This window comes from Pezoporus flaviventris, unplaced genomic scaffold, assembly GCF_033815535.1.
Source record: "Pezoporus flaviventris isolate CSIRO_AGI_PZ_B2104156 unplaced genomic scaffold, CSIRO_AGI_Pfla_v1 ptg000213l, whole genome shotgun sequence".
NCBI lineage: Eukaryota > Metazoa > Chordata > Aves > Psittaciformes > Psittacidae > Pezoporus > Pezoporus flaviventris.
The window spans coordinates 11,319,697-11,340,206 of record NW_026892761.1 but is presented as its reverse complement, the minus strand read 5'-3'; the positions used below and the strand labels follow the sequence as shown (position 1 = coordinate 11,340,206).

Below are 20,510 nucleotides of genomic sequence, written 5' to 3'. Positions count from 1 at the left end.
TACTAGGAAAATTCATTCCAGTAAAATGCATCATCTGCTCTGAGCTTTGGCAAAACTCCACAGTTAACTCATAACTCTCAGAAATTCCTGCAAAGAAGGAATACCTCATGCAACAGGTATTCAGTGATCAACATGGGATTAAACCTCTATTTTATGTCTAATACAAGATGTCTCCCAGTATTTCTTAACTGACCACTGTGCCACACAACCCTTCTACATGGGTTTCACAAAAATCATAGCATTGTTTAGGTTGGAAAAGACCTTTAAGATCACAGAGTGAAATCAATAACCCAGCACTGCCAAGTGCACCACCGTCCCCAAGCACCACATCTGCACATCTTTTAAACACCTCCAGAGATGGGGGCTCCACCATTTCCCTGAGCAGCCTGTTCCAGTGCTTGACAACACTTTTGGTGAGGAATTTTTTCCTAATATCCAATCTAAACCTCCCCTAGCCTTCTTCTAGTCAGGAGCTATCAGAACCATCCAGTACATTTAGAGTAGCTTGCTATAACAGGCTATAACAACCAGCCAACACGCTATAACAACCAGCCTTCTAACTTTCAATTTCTCTTATATCCCAAACTCTAGGCAAAACCAAAAAAGAGTCAAAAAATGTCTTTCAGTAAACTTTGCACAGGACTAACCAAACTTCTACTCAGCTCCTTGAACAAGCATCAAGAGTTTAGTGACCTAGAGATCACTGAGCTTCTTCTAATGAGGGTCTGAGGGTCTCTTCTTGTAGTTTGAACACAGTATAGGAAAATCTTTGGCTGCAATCCAAATATTTTTGATAATTGCCACCTTTGAAGACTTCATCATACCAAATCTTGCCATGACCTATAGTTTTTCCTTTGTCCAAGCAACCAGATACACATTTTTCTTCCTCCTCAACTAATCCCTTCTCTCCCCAGGAAAAGAAAAACCCAAACAACATGAAAATCTTTTTTTCTTTTTAAATGCTGTTTACCCACACTTCTTTATCCTCCTCAGAGGATCAAAGGCAAAAGAGGGCATTGAGTCAACTGAAAGGTGTTCAAAAGCCCATGAAAAATAAATGAAAATATAATTCACCCAAATAATTCAGGCACAAAATAAAAACATTTAAAGTTTCTGGAGATGAGCAAAACAGTTGCCTTTCATGTGTAATTGTATAAACCTTCTCTTCTCAGGGGAGCTAAGCAACCAGCCAGCAATAATTAGGCTTCTGAAAGACATGTAGCAAGGAATAAAGGTCCTGAAAGGATGACTTTTCCCTATTTTCCAGGGAAGCACTTTCACTGAGGGGGAAATACCAGAATTCCACCAGTCCTGCTCTCTTCCACTGCCTGAACTGAGATGCTCCAGAATCAGGTCTTATCGGCAGAGGGAGTCTCTTCCTCTAACACAGAGATCAGCTTGCATCTGGATGTCTTCAGTTACCAAAAACACGCCAGCATGATGGGGAAAATTGAACAGAGATACTAAACAGTAAAATACTTAAGTGTGAGCTAGGCCATCTAAAAAGCTTTATGAATAACACAGATACGACAAAAACAGGCAGTGCATGACCTAAGTGTATTGCATAGAGCGAACAACTTGCTCTCAACACACTACAAGATTAGACAGATCACAGGATGGGAAATGGGATACAGCAAAGGTCAAAATCCCCAACGATGAGTACAGTGAAAACAGACTACACCAAAGAGTCCACACTTCACATATAGGTACAACACTCCCATCTGCTACTTAGCCTTAAATTAATCCTGTTCTTTCAGCTCATGTTGGGATTAGTAACAGCTCCTTCAATAAAAGCCTTTTACTGAGCAGACCTCACTCGAGTCCTGGGGGAGGCCAGCCTGAAAAGCAAGTCCTGTAGCCTGGAAACAGACCTCTGGTGCTGGCCAGCAGATGAGTTGGGGCATTTAAAACCCCCTCCAAATTCAGCGTATCCAACACTGGTCAGAGAACTGAAGGAGTCCTTCTGCTCCAACAGCAACAGCATGAACCTCTCTTAAGTTTTTAATCTGGAATGTTTCCAGACAGTGAAAATTCAAGGATCCCAATATATGCAACTCTCATAAAAGCCAGGAAAATTACTGACAACTGGAGATGTCTGGATTTGTGTTCCTACAGATCCCAGATCCACAGCATCAAGGTACAAAAGGCTCAGATTACAAACCGCTATTTAAATTTTAGTTACTTCAATAACTTTACCCAGAGAATAAGTTTTAATGGTTCATGGTCAAAACAGAAGGCTCTGTCACAGGGACTCTGTGACAGTTTGTTCTGAACTGGTTTTGTTCGATGTTTTTACTAACAGAACAGATACAGGAATGTAGCATATGCTTGTTACATCTGCAAATGATACAAAAGCAGGATGCAACTGAAACTCTGCTGGAAGTCAAGATTTTAATTCAAACCAACCTTAGCAAGTCAGATCAGGCTGATAAAGCATATTTATATATACATTTAAATTTATATATATATTATATATATAATTCAATAGAAGAAGAGCAAGGCAACCCAATTCACCAGGATTAACCAACTCCACATATGGAAAATGACTGGGTAGCTGGCAGTTCCTCAGTGGGAGGTTATACTGGATCCCAAGCTGAACATGAGTCAACAGTGTCATACTGTTAAGAAGGGGGAAAAAAAGCAGTCATCACATTAGATAAATCAACTGAAGTATTGCCTGCAAAACAGGCAAAGTAATCCTTGTCTGTTCAGTGCTGCGAGACTTGGCTGGTATAGTCACATCGACTCGGGGCATCAAGCTAGTAGCAAATGTAAGGGCTCAGAGAAAGGGGCCCAGGCACAACACATGAAAGGGAACAGATGAGCAGTTCAGCCTACAGACACTGAAAAAAAACAAAGAAAAGGCAACAACTGTTCTCTGTGTCTATGACAAATAACACAAATAGCAGCAGGTTTAGATTACATCAAGGGCTCTTCAGCTTAAACACGAAGGAAGGAAAGGGAACATTATATATTAACTGTGGTCCCTATGACTGAAGCTCCAGGACCACAACTGGGAAAAAGCCTGATACAAAGGAGCTGCTCATGCCTTGAGGAGGCATCCTCAACTTCCTCCAGCCCCATTTTAATATGAGCTCACAAAGAACCAGTAAACAGACTGTAAGGGGATGGTCCAGGTAATGGCACAAAGAGCTCTCAGGAAAATCAGCAAGACTTCGTGGGACAAAAAAAAAAAAGAAAGAAAGAAGAATCTATGGCCAGAAGCACCTACGGAGCAGGTTGATCAAACACTCAGGGTTGATATCAATAGAGGTACCTATTAATCACCACTGACTGTACCAGGAGCAAACAGGTTATTAAATTTTACGTTGTAAACTAATCTCGATTTGCAGTTTCTCAAGTGCAACCATTCTGACTGTAACATCTTCACAAGCTTGTTTCTTGATGCTTTCATTTCATATGCCAATAAACCCAATATGCTTTTCCTGATACATGGTGAAGTAACAAATGTTTGTTTCACTGACCCACGTTTGACAATTCTTTAGACATGAACTGACAGAGCTAGCTCATACATAGCTTTGTACAGAACAATTTCTGAAACACTATCTTTGTATAATTGCTATATTCATAATTTTTAAAGACAATTCTGTTTAATAAGGATTGGAATTATACTAGACAAGCTCCACGTAACAAAATTTTAGACTGAAAGTAATTTTTGTGACTAACCTATGAACCGCTACAAAACCGTGATTTATAATAAGCATGGTAATAGCCTTAATGATTGCAGTGCTTCTGGGTATCAAGGAAACGCACAGACTGGCTCATTTCAAAGCAGAAAGGCCATTTATTTTTTTCTTTTCTCCTTCATGGGTGGCCCATACATATCTTCAAGGCCCTTGGAGGAGCTTCCAACATCCCCACTGTGTGTTCCACATAGTGGCTGCTATTACCATGCTAATGTTAATAGGTTGTAGTTTATGTGACCCCTCCGAGCAGAAGCTATTGCACAGTATAGCCGAGTGTTGAATTACTGCCACTGGCTCTCTATTACAAAACGCTGGCAAGTGCTGAGGAACAGTGGCAGGAAAGCAGCGAGGGCAAAGCAAAACATAATTACAATTTCGTATTGGAAGGGAGCAGAAGGCAGGAATCTGAACAGGCTGGCAAAGAGGGATGCTGAAGCCTGGGGTCATGAGGCACGGGGCAGCAAGAGCAGCTACGCCGCTGCTTGCAATGACAGAGCAGCCCATATGCCAGAACATTTGCCACTTCTCTCCCCCTGTGCGACTGCAATTCAAAATTAATAAATAAATTAGGGACAATGAATATAAGCAAGAAAAAAAAAAATCAGGAAGCCTCTGGCAAAAAAAAAAAAAATAAAATCTTGTTCAACTCAACTCTTTTTTTGTATTACAGAAAACTCTCCAGGGGAAGATTCTGCTGAATGAAGCGAAGTAGCCAGTTCTAATGACAAATATTTTGGGAAAACAGAAAGTCCATATGTTCTCCTTTTATTCTACTAAAAATAAAGAGGAAACCAAGAGCTTTTTGAATTTAAAATGTAACACTTCCATATGCCAGGAGACAAACTATGCCTAAGTTAAGTCTGGACATTAATGGAAGCAAACAGCAGAATGCTGGTCCCTGGTGTTTCAATTATTCTCTCTTTGGAGGTTATGCTTCCAAGAAGTTAAAGAAATACAATTTCCCTGTAAGGATCATTATTTCTGGGTTTTTTTGCAGGCCGTTGCAATGTTTTTATTTAAAGCTATTTGATCTGTATTTGCAGAAAAGCTCAGTTCATCCCTCTGCCTTTTCATACATTCACCTGTAAAGCTTTACACAGAATCAGAGTGCAGCAGGGGCTGGACAGTGCCTCTGCAGATCATCTCATCCAAGTCCCTGCTCAGCACATGGTCAGCCAGAGCACGCTCAGGTCTGTGCCAAGTTGGGTTCTGAGCATCTCCAAGGATGGAGACTCCACAACATCTCTGGGCAACCTCCTCCAGTGTCTGACAACCCTCACACTGAACACGTCTTCTCGCATTTAAGTGCAATGAGCTGCATTTCAGTTTATGCCCATCTCATTTTTCCCTTTCTCTGTGCACCACCGAAGAGTCTGGCTCTTGTCTAGCCATTCAAAACTGGAGTTTCCCAAAGCAAATACTGGTCTTTATTTTCAAACACCACTCTCTGCTCTTAGTTCTTGATATTTCCATTTAAAAATAAAATTAAGTTTTATACAGGAATGGCACTAACTCTGAATATACCGGTGACCTCAAATCAAACAGGAAGACACTTCTTTCCCTATGTTACTCAAATTCATTATACAAAAAAAATATTAAGAAGCAGATTTCCAACAAAATCCTATCCTCTGTAGTTTTAATCTCTTCTTGCCCTTCAAATAAAACTTAAGTATTATCTATATTACTAAAATATTATAAGCTATGCACATGGTGAACTAAGTATTCACCAGCTTTAGTCTGCAATGAAATAAGCGACCTCTAGAAAAGCCTCATGCTCATTTCCAGGGTAGAAACTAAGGCAGAAGGAGGCTTGCACATAAGTATCAATGAAATTAGACAATGAGAACCGGCATTAGGTCAGTGAAAATAGAGCAAGAAAATACTTCACTGCTAGAAAAAATAAGTTTCAATTGCCACATGCAAAAAAAACCATAACGTCCAGAATGCTTTCAGCATCTGCTCTGCGAGATCAGAGCTTCGGAACTCTGCCAGCAACAGTCAGTTTCTGAACGAAGAAGTGACTTTAAAATTGACATTTTGTAACCTTACGGACCTAACATTGGTCTGGAGTTCAAAATAACAGGTATTTCACAATAAACAACAAATTGCTACTATTCCTAACATGGCTCATTTCCTAAAAGCCTAACCATAAAGAAATTAATGAATTAGAAATTGTTATTTCATTTTCTTCCTTAATATCTATTTATTTGGAGTGCCTAATTTGAAGCAGCACAATTCTTTGACAAATCCCTCAAAAAAAAAAAAAGGGAGAAACTTCCAGACTGCTGTTGGAGAAGCAGATTTATTCAGATAAAAATCAGTTAGCTCCCAGAATGCAGAAAAGAGTAATTTTACTGGGGTTTGAGGAATTTGGTTCAAAGCTCTGATCTAGAAAGCAATATATACAGTTATTAAACAGTGTAAGGGGATTAACTCTATAGAGCATTATTGACTACTCCAGTCTCATTAACTGCAGTTTTATTTAGATAAAAATGTCATCTTAAACATCATTTTTGTGTCAGAAGTTAGATCTGAAGAATAACATTAAAAATAAATATGCATCGGCAGCGCCGCAATCTGCACGAGCTCTTTCTGGAGTCTCCCCTGGAACTCTCGATTGAACTTAGGGTTTTGATTTACAGTGTGCCCATCAAGAGAAACTGCTTTTAAAAGAAGTTGTCCTGTGGAATGTGTGATGCGTTTTCTGAGAGGCAACTTCACTGGAGCATGTACAAGTTTAACATAGAAAGCTGACGTCTGCCTGACTCTTTTTCCTCTAAGAAAGGAATGAAGAAAGGTTACGGAAAGAGTTCTAGGTTCCCAGTGGACTTTTGCCTACTTTCAGACTTTATTAGGGAACTGCGAAGCTAATTACGTGTACGATAACTTCAGTTACTGCTTTTCATGCAGAATCACAGACGAGAAAATAATGAAAGCATGAATGGAAAAGTCTCTGCCTTTTAAACTTGGAGCAGCTCAGAGAAGGCACTGGATATTTCAGCAGACTGCAGCAGAGCTTCTGTACTGCTATGAGGACCATGCAACCCTCAAGAGGTGCTCAAAAGGCCCACCAAACACCAGAACAAATCCCAATATCCCTCACTGTCTTTGCTTCCAAAAGAGCATCTGTATAACACCCCAAGGATCACTCAGAAGACAGAGGCATGACCAGCTGCACAGGCAGCACTGCAGACACCCTGCACTTCCTACTGCCGCAGGATGGAGCATCCCCCTGAGCATGCTTCAGAGGTAGAAACTGACCTGCACCAAGCTCTGAGCAAAGTTAACAGCAGCTGGGTACCTATGCATTTTTTGAACTGTAGATCCAGGAGAAGTGGGAAGCCAGATGTAGAAACAGGCAGAGCATCCCCATTAACCACTTCACATTCTGGGGCCACTCAACACTTCAGATACACGCTTGCCAAGTTCGTCACGGCAGAGGCAAGCCGCTTCCCCCTGGACACTTTGCAAAGCTGTTGGCATTCCTCCTGAAAGCTTTGTCTCGTGCTTTCAGAGGCCAGTTTTCACGGATGCAACAGTATTTTGGAGCTGTACTATTTTTTTCTTTTCAAGTGGAGGCTGTTTGTACATTTCACTCAAACACTCCACATTCAGTTTCCTAGATTATCTCAACCACAAGAATGCAGTGCATCTACCTGCAAAAGGAGGTAGAGTATAACCCTACATTTACTATTCCATGAGTTACTAGCAACCAGACTCAAACCTAGTTCACAACAGCTTGGTCATGTTCTCCCCTTACCCTTCCGGCATTTTTATTTATTGTTTGCTTCTACACCACCCCACGAAGAACTGGGAATCTGGGTTTGGTTTTTTTTTTAATCTATATGTTCTATATTTTCAAAACAGTATTTGCAGCCCTCCTATTGGAGATAATGAGGGCTGAAAAAGATGAAGCCTTGGAAACCTCAGGTGGGAAGAATAAAAAGCTCTCACCATCAGGAACATCCTACCTCTAAAAAGTTTGTAAGAGATGACCTCCACACTGAATTCTTGTGAATGAAACCCCAGATATTTCCATGAAGTTTTATATATATATATATATATATATACACACACACACTTTTTTTAACCAAAACCAACGCTAGTAAAAATCTTACTATGAAGCAACTACATTTTTATACATTTGCATGTAGCTTGGCTACCTCTGGTTTCATACACTTGCTTAAAGCAGAACATGCTGGCACCGTTTATTCATCTTCCCCTATGAAAATAAACTCTGCTTCCACACGCTTCTACCCAAACGTAACTGCCCACACAAGTGAAGTTCTCCTGCTACATACAGGCACTATTTAGGATGGGCAGCAGAAACATGAATCACTGCAGAGGAAGAGACGCACATTAAAACAAAGAAGGGGCTGTACATCCCAACTGCTTACGTTGTCTGCTGATCACGGGGGAAGCTCCAAGTTGTTTTGTATAGCTGTATTTTTGAGAGGTGACCTGCTACAGCCGGGATGGTACGATGCTGGGAAAAGAAGATGTTTAACACCGTGATGTCATTCCACCCACTACCAGTTGCCACGGTCGCACAGTATAGCAATAAAACTGGAATTTCTAATTTTGAAAAATGGTGTTTTCTTTTTTTAAGTTACAATCTTCAAAAACCTCACAAAAAATGAAAAGGGCATAAAGCCAGTATCAAGAGTGTCAGCTCCCCTTATATCATATTACATGTCACTTTCAGCATCCTACTCCTTATTTATCTCCTTCCCCAAGAGGCCAATACTCATCATCATTCCCATACACCTGAGTTAATACTCAGGGATCAGATCCCCTGAGGCACTGCTGAACTGCCTTCAGTGCAGTACTGCATGTCATTGCTTCCCACCCCTTAGGACCAATGTTAACATTAATGATTAGCAAAGAGAAAGATACCCGTGCCGTAACTGTCCTCCAACATACTGCAGGCTTTGAGATTTTTCCTCAGGCTGAAGAAAACAGTTAACGATCCTATTTTAACCAGCAGTATGCATCAGTGATCAAGACTAAGTTTATTATCCTGCAAACAAAAAACAAAGACCAAATTCCAAAGTGGGCATTGGCTCCACAAATCAACTCAGTTAATACCCCATCAGAAGGCTACAGCGTTGGCAGCTATGTGGTATTTGTGGCACTACTGGAGAAAACTATTTTAAGTCTAATTAACATGAAATTTTTAGAATGCAGATGCTTTTCATTTATACATAAAACAAAATGCCGTGACATTTCTCCCATCCATTTATCATAAACAAGTTAATTACTGTGTAACAAATAGCTCCTGGTAGAATCTGTGTTTTGAGGACGTTAGAGAGCCGACTCAGGCAAATAAGATGAACCACAAAGTAGTAGTTAATAGCTTATGGCATACTTATAATAAAACAATGACTCTGTAAAAGCTTTTGTTGTCAAATTAAAGCTAAGCTATTTCCATTGGAATGAGTCAATTATAAGCAGTCATTATCTGTTTAACTTGACTCAAACCTAGAATACTACAAGCACTTTCATTTTGATACATTCGTAACCTTGCATACTTTTGAGAGCTGGATACAAAGCTTAAAAGGGAAACGTTGGGTTTATTGCCACACAACTTATTCCCGAACCAAGTAACATCTAAACTTCCCAGTGCTGGCTGAAGATCACCACTATGCCAAGGTTCGCGTATCACCCGATTTCTGATGAACAAACCTTTAAGCAGTCCTTGCTCAGGACCAAGTGAGGACTACACAGCATCACTGGGATCTCCTCAGAGCCATCTGAACTACACACACACACATACTTTATCCTCCCCAGTTCCATGAAAGCACCAACAGGTGAATTCCTACCTACTTTTTTTTAGGCAAACAGTCCCATTTGGCCTGAAAATGAATTACTGAATGCTGATGAGTAAGATGGTGGTAGCTGGCAGCAGAGCTTTGCGTGGTAAGATGGTGTGAAACAGTACATATGTCAATCTATCAAATTTGATACACTAAGCAATCTGAACCCATTTTTGGTCTGAACTATTGTACAATACTTCACCCAGATGGAAGAAAGAGATAAACATTTTATGCTTCAGACACATCAAGTGTGAGGAAGTAAAATTAAACCTCAACTGGAAAACTACCAATTTTACATGCTAGAGTATATATAAAGAACACAAGCATGAAGAAGAATTTTCTCCTCCATTACTGTACAAATTAATTGGATATCTTTTTTTCCTATGATAAACCACAGCATGTATTTAACTGTAGATTAAAAGGTGTTTATTCATTATCAAACACAGCATTTGCTTTTTTTTTCCCTTTCTCCAGTTGACAAAATGTTTACAAATGGCATAACTCATGACAGCGTTATCAGGACATGAATCTTACAAGTGGCGCATGCATACACAATATCCCGAGGGCCAGTGCAGCCCTAAATCAGAGGCAGGTTTGCCATGACTAATGTAAAACTACAGCTGGCCCCTAAAGCATAAAATTAAATAGAAATATATTTTCATTCAAATCAACTTGACAGCCTATCTAAATATAATTTCATATTTAAAAAATTATCAGTTAAAACTGAAATGAAATGACAGCCACTGTGCTGTCTTCGAAGTCACTGCCAGCTAACTCCCCTGAACAGACCTTCTGCTCCATCCCTATTGTCCACCTACATAAACACGCAGCACAGTTTGTCAAGCACTAGACTGCAAAAAATACTCCTCTGAGCAAACACATTAATGACAAGACTTCCTACAGTATTTGGAGGACAATGTCTATCAAACAATTTCCGAAGCTGAAAAGCATGAAATTTACTATGAAATTTACTATTTACAGACTGACCTACACAGCCTTACAGTGTATAAGTTTGGGAAAAACTGATACTAAATATGTAAACAAGTGGTGCTTGGTTCTCTTTGAGCGTTGCTATATTCTTGGGCTTGTCTATTTAAAATCCTTGTTTGGTTATCTTTAAATAGAAACTCCCCAACGTTTACTAATTGGTGCCAGGCCAGTCAAGAGAATTCCTGAACAGCAAAACTAAGACAACTGGGCTCAGAAACAAAACTGACTGCCAACTCATGTAGAGAAAAAATGTCCAGTCCTGGATTCTGTTGAAGCCAGAAAGAACACTGTCAAATCTTTCTCTCCTTCAAGAAAAATCAAAGTGACTGAGCAGGTGTTTGCTCTGGAGGAAGACAGAAATCCCAGTTTTCTGGCAGAGACATACGCACGTGAGTAAATGTACTCGGAAGAAAGTAGCAAAGGCTTATAAACCCTTGAGTAGAGCATCAAGTCCTGATGTGCTCCCCAGCTTCCACAACATACCAAGTGAACTGCCGTAGCATCCACCAATGGTTAGTGATTTAACTCAAGGGGGGCGCTTTGGCTGGGGGAAGCATTTTGATCTTCACAAATTACCTTGGAGTAAAACAACGATTTTCTGTATGATGCAAATATAAAGTTTAATTATTTTTAACTTGAAAGGGAGAGACATCAATACACAGGATAATCTATTGTTATTTGGATTATGAGGATGTCTTAGAGTTTACAATCACAGAAGTGGTTATAATCCAGCAATTACTATAAAGCTAATTGGTAGCTTCTTTTTGTCTGTGTTTTCATGTTGTCAGTGGGGCAGTAATGAAAATGAATGCCACATTTGTGAACAGAATGTCTGTAGGCTTGTTTACCACATCTCCAACAACAACGTCTGCTTTATCATGCATTTCAAAGCAGAGATAATTTAAGGATCTTTGAATTTCATACATAAAATACTTTCTAAAATATCAAATGTAGAGTTTCTTCAGACAGGGTGGGAGTGGGAGACTTAGAAGTGAAATGATGACCTCGCATATTATAGGCAAACAATCTACCTGAAGCAGACAGCACACAGACTTTGAACGATCCATCTGTATTCAAAACCACACTCAGGTAAACCACTTAGTGTTTCATCCTCCTACAAACATAATTCTGCAGACAATTTCACCATCAAAACCAGCATCTTTAAACCTCCTTTCACCTCCTGAAAACACAGTTATTGCAGAACCTATTAAGCTTTTTATTCCACTTACCTTTGAGTAACTTCTGCCCTTCCATGATGCTTTGGGAGACGAATGCTGTGTAGTCTTCTTCTGAAAAGCCAGGCTTGCATGTGGGTCTAACTGTAAGATCCCCATTGTGTGCCTGCAAAAACAAAATGAGGAAGACACACACCATGACTTCTGTCACTTGGGAAAACATTTTGCACCCGATGACTAGGTGTTTAGGCACAGGCAAACCTGAACAGTAAAGTAGTGTACAAGTAGAAACTGCTTGTGCTGAAGTGCCTATCTCTTGGAGCGGATCCATACTGTAACTGCAGAAATAAAACGGGCCAGCACATAGTTGCCTGACTACAAGAGAGCATTGTTTGTAGGAAGGCTGGGATACTGGGCACTGTCAGAAGAGGGGATGAAACAAAGAGCAGCAATTCATCAAGGCTAGCACTCATACAGAAGCCACGCAAAGGCCTGATGTTGCAACACCCAAATCACTGAGTTTTGCTACCAAGAATCTGGGCAAACCCCAGGAGGAATAAAATCCCAGCTCCCAGGAGCCTCAGGAACTTATGACCACCTAAAGCCCCCGTCCTTCCCCTTCTGCCAGCTGCTGCCTCTGCGACCCTCCAGGCTCTGCGCCTGTCCAGCACTGGGGAGGGGATGCCCAATGAAAAATACAACATCGTTACTGAATGGCACAGCCCCACACACAACCTGCCAGGACCCGGGGGAAGCACCCAGCTAAACAATCCCCTGTAACTTTGGACTGCCTAGCAGGGAACCAGCTCCTGCCACACAGACAGGTTAGTCCTGTCATGGCATTCCAGGCTCCTTGGAATGAGGTACTCATTCCCCTACAAGGAATGATGCAGACCCCAACTCACTGAAGGCATATAAGGCAGTGATTTATGCCTAAGAAGGGCCAGGTGCCTTATGTACAAGCAAGTGCCGGTGGCAAGGGATTTCTAACACTCCCGGACTGCCGGCAGGGCTAAACCAGAGCATCGCTTAGAGATGCAGGCTGCACCTCCGACTCCTCCAGTCCCCGCAGCCGAAGCCAAGGGAACGGGAGAGTCACTTCCCCAATGAAGTGCAACTCCAGGCGTGCTCCTGCCTTCCCGAAGAGACGAGAACGGCTCCCCCGGGGTCCCCGAAACACTCCTGGACACAGATGATGCTGCATTACGGAGAGAGGCAGAAGGGAAGAGGAGCGGAGGGTCCTTTTCGGAAGAGCTTAGTAAGCAGAAAGCAAGCCAACGTACTCTGCTAGAAATCACGCTCGGGAGACGGATGCCAGCTACTGCATGGGAAGCGCAGGGAAGCGGCGGCTCTGTGGACTCTAACCGTCGCTGGCAAGATGTTGCCATTGAGAAATATTTCAAAAGGTCTGACTGAAGATAACAGGCTCTGGATCGGAAATCGCCCAGTTATTGAAACGGTGCTCGCTAGCTGCGAGCGCACCGGGGCTGCTTCTGCCCAGCCGCCAGCCTCCCGAGGGCTTGCACTCGGGACACCACGGATTCAACTTGGCACAGGGGGATTCAGGGACGAAAATAAGCGGCTCTTGTTCCCGCGGCCAGCCCAGCATGGAACACAGCAGCCGCCCCCCTCACCCAGTACCGCTGCAGCCACGCTTTCCGCCACCTGCTGATGTTCCGCGGACAGCCCTTAATTTGTGGGGGGGACACCCTGAAAACCCCAAACTTTTCAGGCCGCTGTCGCCAGCGCGGATCAGGCCCACTCGGTGTTTACGGGCTCGTGAAGACAAAAGTTGCCGGTGCGGCGGCAGCGGAGGGGCGGCCGGCGGAGAGCGGGCAGGGCTGCGCGGCGGCGCTGGGGCGCGGAGGCTCCGCGGGAGCGGCGGCACCGGGACGCACCGCTACAGCGAAGTTTACCGGTAGCCGCGCACCGCGGAGGGCAAGTTTCTACCGGCGCGGCGGAGGCACCAGATGCAACGCGACCGACGGCGTTAAAACCCAGTGACTTCGAACCGCAAAGAGGATAAAAACAAGGAAGAAGCGGCGAAGGCGGCGGGAAGCTGCGGGGGCACCGCTCCCGCTCACCCACTCTCACGCTCCCGCACCCCGGCCGCACGGACCCCGAAGTTGCAGCGGGTATAGGCGGAGGGCGCGGAGAGGCAGCGGAAGCTCCGCTGGGCGCGGAGCCGTTGAGCGCTGCTTCCCCCCATACCCCATCCCCGCGGTGCAGCCCCACTTACCGCTGCCACCGAGCCCCGGACGGGAAGGAGCAGCGCGAGCAGCGCCAGCAGCACCCACGAGCCGGCCCTCATGGCCCCGGCCGGCCCAGCCGCGCGGGCTGTGGCGGTGCAGCCGAGCCGCGCTGCGCAGAGCCGGGGCCGCGGAGCCGCTGCCGCCCCGCTCCCGCCGCCGCTCGCTGCCCGCTCTGGGCTGCAGGTGAAGCGCCCGCCGCGCGCGGCCCCCACGCCCCGCCCACCGACCGCGCGGGCACGCGCCGCCTTAAAGCGACAGGCACCGCCCCGCCGCGGAGGGGCCGGCGGGGGGCGGGTGTCGGTGCGCCCCTCGCAGCGCACATGAGAACGCGGGGCGGCGGGCAGGAGAATGCGCACAGAACAAAGGTACCTGTGCAGAGAGCCAGGGAAACGGCCAGGGGAAGGAAACAGAATATCCGCGTGAGGGATGTACCCACTGAGGGAAAGTGATGTCCGCAGGGAAAGCTAATATATCCAGGGAAAGATGTACCCGTGAGTGACAGATGTAGCGTGTCCAGGTGGGAAACGAGCGTGTGCAGTGAGGAAAAGCTAGCATGTCCGCAGGAGAGACATCTATGGGGGATGATGGATGAGTCCAGCGAGAAGAGGATAGCCTGGGCTGTGAGGGGAAGGTGGCATGTGGGGAGCAGCACATCTACAGGGAAAAAATAATGTGCTGGGGAGGAAAAAACATCGATTTTGGTAGAAAAAACAAGATATTTGGAGAGAGGAAAAAATGACACCAGGGGGAATCACACCCCCATCACCCCAGGCTGCAGAGGTCTTCGCTGGGTATCACCTTGTTGGGAGGGTGAGGCCTGGCAGGGCAGCCGTGGGGTACCTGGGAAAACATGGTCCTGGGAAAACCCCTAGGATGCCACAAGGACTTGGGGGTTGGCAGGTAAGAACTGTTCCCCAGGCTGTTCCGGGGGTTAACTCTGCCCATGGGTTAGCTAAACCCTGGGCAGAAACAGCGGATGGTACAGCAGGTGGTGTCCTCAGAAGAGAATGATTTGGGTGAATGTCAGTTTTGGGATCAGGTACAAAAATGGGTAGTGCCAGAACTAGCTCCTCAGCTGTGTACATGAGCCTGTGTGTGTGCCTGGACCTTCTTTATTTAGAGGAAAACCGACATGTCAGGCCTAGTCCGTGTTCACATCAGTAACAGATAAAGCTAATTGCACTAAACTAGAGGTTTTCTGGTGTAAAGATAAAGGCAGATCAAAACAGGGCTGGAAAGTGAAACTTAAGGTCAGTTTCATTTTCACAGACAACTGAAAATGGAAAGCAGTGGTTCTGAGTGCTAAGTATGGCTCCTGCTATTTTCCTACAGCGTGGCCCTGGCATCCAAACATGAGTTTTTTCCTTTCTGAATACAGCTCAATGCCACAAATAGGAGTTCTCAGGCATGTATATTTTGTGCATATAAATCCAACAGCAATTTGCATAAATAGATGCATTCTATCTGATGTACGTGCAAAATCAGACATTGCAGCTGAAAAATCTGGCCATTAAACTATTCTGTTATATTCACACATTTCCAAAGGAACGAGACACATAAATCCACTGACGGCATCTTTTGCTACTGAGTAGATTTAATAGCATTGTGCTAACACCTAGAGATGTTAGCGAAGAACTGAGACCTCATTGTGTTACGCTCTGTAGACACGAATAATGAAAAGATTGTTCCTACTCCACCAATTTACAGTCTTACTGGATTATGGGGTTTATTCTGTTTTTAAACAAGTATTTCTGAGTTTGTTACATAACATTAAGTAAATCCCATCATTGCACTGAATTTAGCATATACCCTTTTTTGTGAAGCACTTTCACAAAGGCAGAAATAATCGAGTGACACCATCATAGCAAAAATAAATCCTTATCTGTATATATAAAATCTACATTTGTTCCCTTTATTTTTATCCTAAATTTCGAAGTTTGGAGTAAATTGTGCCAGGTTGAAGGGCAGCTGCAGTTGTTGCTATTTAAATGAAACTACAAGTACTCTGGAGACTTCTGGGGATATTTTGGATTTGTGAAAGTACAGTGTGGCTGTTTCCTTGCGAATACCTATGGCCAGTTCCTTTGACTCTTGCTGAACTACAGCTGTTGCTGTGCATGTGCTGGCTCTGTTTGATGACTTTGCTAATATGACAAGTTCTGCAAGTATTGTCAAAATAAGTCTGACACCACAACAGATTGTGAAGAAAAGGCAGAGCAGTAGTGAAAAAAAAACCCAGAATTCTTCAACATGTTTACAGTTGATTTCTAATCTGATGGGAAATTGATTTTATTCCCAAATTAGTTTGCCATCCCTCTTTTCTAAGCTGTGGTATCTGTGAGTACGCTTCCAGATATGCTTCCAATAACACCGGGTACTTTTACAAGCTGACGTGTTTCCAGAAGGACCAGAAGAGAACACAAATCCAATGTTCACACAGTGGAAATCAGTGGTTTACATATGTGCTTGTTTTCACTCTACCATTTTCCTTCAACTCTTGACACTCCAATTAATTTTGGAAGGAATTAAAGTTCTGCTAACTGATCAGCTACTATTTCAACTACTTCCTTGTTTGGAAGCACTTGACATGGAGTGCTTATAAAATATCTTCCTTTGGATCTTTAAGAAAAATTAAAATATGCCATTTACATTTTTGTACCTATTGAATTTTTCACAAACCGTTGCATTTAAGCATACAGGTCTGAGCTGGGCCTGAACATATGTTATTTGGGAGGATTAGCTTCAGACTCTCACTTTGCCTTGAGTCTGCTGGGAGACTATGAATTGGTATTCCTGCATAAAAAGAAAATAGGAAGCTCTACTGTCTAACATATGAATGCTGCAAGATGTGGATTTGGCTGGATGAAGACGTTGAAGAGCATACACATGCACAGTAAATCAACTTGCTAAACACCTCAAGAGCAAAACTGCTGATCCTAAGAGCCAACTTGCTATACTGCACAACACTCAAGAGAATAAAAGGCTCATAGACAAGACATCTACAGAACTGACTGTGCCAAGATAATGAGGAGCGTAGAGTACACAGGGGATTTTTCTCTCCTTGAGGCACACATGTAATTCCTGTTGACAGCAGTGGGAGTTGTGCGTACATATCAAGGGGACAATAGAACCCTTAGTGGTGGAGATGAGTATCAGATGTGAGCTGTGTGACCACAGATAGGAAATGAGAGAGGGAGGTGTGATCACTAAGGGACAGTACAACATACAATAGAATTGTCAAGCAGCCATCAAATATATGAAAGCATGGGAATAACAAATTAAATGGACAGGAGGTGAGAAAACAAAGTCTCAAGAGGCTTTTGCCTTCCTAGCTTAGGGCTGATATCTGAATTCCTTATTTGGGAAATATTCCCAGTGGTTTAACCTCTTTAATCCTCTGATAACTGAATGTTTCTCTGAACTCAAGTAAATAGTTATAGCCTAGATGCTAAGGATAAAAAGTTGTTTTACTAAAATCTCAGATAAGTAAGGAGAAATTAAATTAATACAGTGTGCAGAACACACTTCAGGTTTCTTCTGTATGACATGACAGTTCTTGCTTCTTAAATAGGAGAACACGAGCTGGTCGGTGATTTCAAGAGTCATTATTACTAGTTTTGATTTGCGTCAAAAGTAGTAACAAAGGACAGAACCAGACAAATAATGATGGCTCTGCAGTGATAGATAATGGCAAATAATACATTTATGTCAGTAGTTCAGAACTGAAATTACTGGGAAATGCTTTCAGATTTCATTCATGTTTGGGATCTTTTTATGATGTGTAGGGAAGATGGGACAAGACGGAACCAAAGTGAAAGATAAGTCAAAGTTTAAGAGAAATTAATGATCAGGGAAAGACCTAAGCATCTACCAGACCCAGGCAGAAACCAACACAGGAAACAAAGGATGCTCCTGTGTAGGAAGGTCACAACCATAGAGGGAAAATAATAACAGTAAAAGGCAGACTTTGGTACATTTATGTAACTTTTTTTAAGCAGCAGCAAATTACTGCTACTACACAAATGGTTGGGCACAACTCAAAATTCTGGATTACCTATGACCTGGCTCCAGTACAAAATCTAAAGACAAAATGATGAGTTGCAGAGGAGAAAGTGACTTGAAGAACAAATCCACAGGAAAAAGCAGCATTGAATGGGAACAGAATATGCTTTAATCTAAACTGATTCTGTACTACCCTGCATGTGCTACCTGTGTGCTGGAATGGTGAGAATGATACATCTACCTTCCTGGTTAAACATGATTTTTGAAGTCACATTTTCAGTCCTGCCAGACAGCGCCTGCTTTCTGCAGTGCCAAGGAATTTGAACTTTCTCTCTTTTACACTATCTACTGATCAAGTACATTGTGGATCCTATTGATTCTCTTTCTGAGTTCGTAATGTGAATGGCAATGAGGAAAATACAGCTTCAGAGGCCCTATACAAAACCTTCGTGCTCAGTTAATTACACTGACCAAGGGAGGCCAACTTTAGTGGTCTGACCTCCAATTATGAGACACACTGTGGTGTCCTCCCTGAACTATGCAAGCATTTATGGCAGCATGCCAGCAATGGCTATATTAAAATCAATTTTAAAATCCCAATTCTTTGTCTCTCACCTTAGGTGAGATAACACACCTTATATTAACGTAACTCTTATTAAAATATTGTAAACCAAAACTGAGCTATGCAAAACAGTAAGGTTTCTACTTTTTTATTATTAAAATATTCTATTCCTGCAAAAACGGAGAAAAAAAGGCAAAAGTTGACTGAGAGGTTTCACAGGTCTGTGTCATTACAATGGACTGCAGTTGGTATTAAAAAAAAAAAACTAAAGCAGAATTAGGTTTGTTCTCAGAAGATACCTATTTTATGTGCCTATTTATGTCAATATTCCCCTTGTAACAGCTTCAGAATATGACCTCTCTGGTTGATGGGCAAACATGGGTGCCTCAGACAAAACGTCACCATGAGAATATACTCCAAGAGATGCCAGGCACAGCAGGCAGCCACTCTGTGATGCAATGCTTCAGATCACGGGAACAATGAAACCCCACAGGTTTAGCAAAACCAATAATTAACAGCCATCGTGCCCTCCCTCTTACAAGTGAGAGGAAGGCCACAGATTCCCAATTTCCCCAAAGCCTCCACAAACTCACTGATTTTAAGGCACTCTTCATACAAGCATGTGTTTAAGCGTGATTGTGTCATCACCTCAGAAACAAAGAGTTACCTAAAGTAGTCATCATCTAAAAATGGTTGCATTCACACCAGGCTTTACGCTGTAACAGCAATCTGAGAAGAACCTTATTGAAGTGATATAAACCAAGTGATTTCCTCCCCACCCTCTCCAAGCACCCTCCTCAGCAGCTGAGGAGGATTTTCTGACAAGTGCTTTCCCTGTGATCTCCCATACCACTGCATATACTCACAGATGCAACAAGGTACCAGGGGAAGGGTCAGGGTCTACCCTAGGAATCCTTACAGCTCTGTAATTTTTACTCATCACACATCAGAACACTCCAAATGCATATCAACATAATTAACAGGCTTCTACAGGGACTGCCAAAGGAAAATGGGGATTTTTCAGACTTGCAGCTTTCGCTGGTTTTAATGTTCATAGCAGCAATTCTCCTCATCACTTCACCATTGCCTGCCTTTCCCCTTTTGGTGAACATGGCTCTACCGACACTAAAATGTTCATATTGTTATAACTTATTCCAGCCCACATCTCAAAATAAGTTACACTGACACAAGCAGAAATATTAGTAAATGATCACTCTTCTAGCTATCAAAAATGTGAGGTCCTGATCGGGCTTTGTTATATTACTGACAAGACATGTTCTTTTTTTTCTTCATCAGAAAAAACAAGTACATGTTTTCTTCTGCACAGATTGTTAAAGCATAAATAGAAGTTTTATTCTGAGCTCTCTCTGCCTTTTGTGGCATCCAACTTTTTTGTATGCCTCCCAAATATTCTTTCCTCCTGCATATATCCAACAGTTTTAGCACCACAGCAGATACTCTAAAGGTGTGTGTGTGCATGCTAAATGCTGAGGCAGAACTCCTCAGAGAAAGCCCCGGTTACCTATTTAGTATGAAGTCATTTTCTGGAGCTGTCAGCATCTTTGGTCAAAACCCACCTGGAAGACAAAACACTTTACAAGTGACAGATTTGACAGCTTATGGATTTGAATAGGAGAGCTGAAAAGATGAGAAAAGAAAACTTGGAGAGAGAGGAAGAGATGGGCTTTTGTAAGAGATTACTTCATGACAAAATATCACACACTTGAAGAAATTCAGTACATTTCCAGTTTAAAAAGGCAGTGACAAATTTAATGTTTGTCTCCATGAAACTTCAGCCAAGTTACAGATGTATGTGAAATTTATCTGAATATCTGAATCACTATGATTTAGCTATAAATAAGGATAATAATATGGTGTGGAGGAGTTCTACTACTAATATTACATGCCTAAGTGAAATAAAGCCTAGAGATAAAAGAAAGGGAACTATTTAGGAATGTGGTATACACGGTAAGCTGAATAATACAGAGTGATTGCAGGCTAAAAAT

At 42.7% G+C, this 20,510-nt stretch overlaps 1 protein-coding gene across 2 annotated transcripts in view; it reads right to left on the bottom strand.

The window, feature by feature from the left end:
• Positions 1 to 14,002, bottom strand: part of CDH4 (cadherin 4) — a 458,588-nt gene extending 444,586 nt beyond the window's left edge. For both annotated transcript variants that reach the window (XM_061441907.1, XM_061441909.1), the window contains exons 1-2: positions 13,928 to 14,002; positions 11,743 to 11,854 (exon numbers count right to left, since the gene is read on the bottom strand). In XM_061441907.1, the coding sequence (XP_061297891.1) occupies positions 11,743 to 11,854; positions 13,928 to 13,999 (184 nt within the window). In that variant the 5' untranslated portion in view covers positions 14,000 to 14,002. The remainder of the gene's footprint in view (positions 1 to 11,742; positions 11,855 to 13,927) is intronic.
• Between the last annotated feature and the right edge of the window lie 6,508 nt (positions 14,003 to 20,510).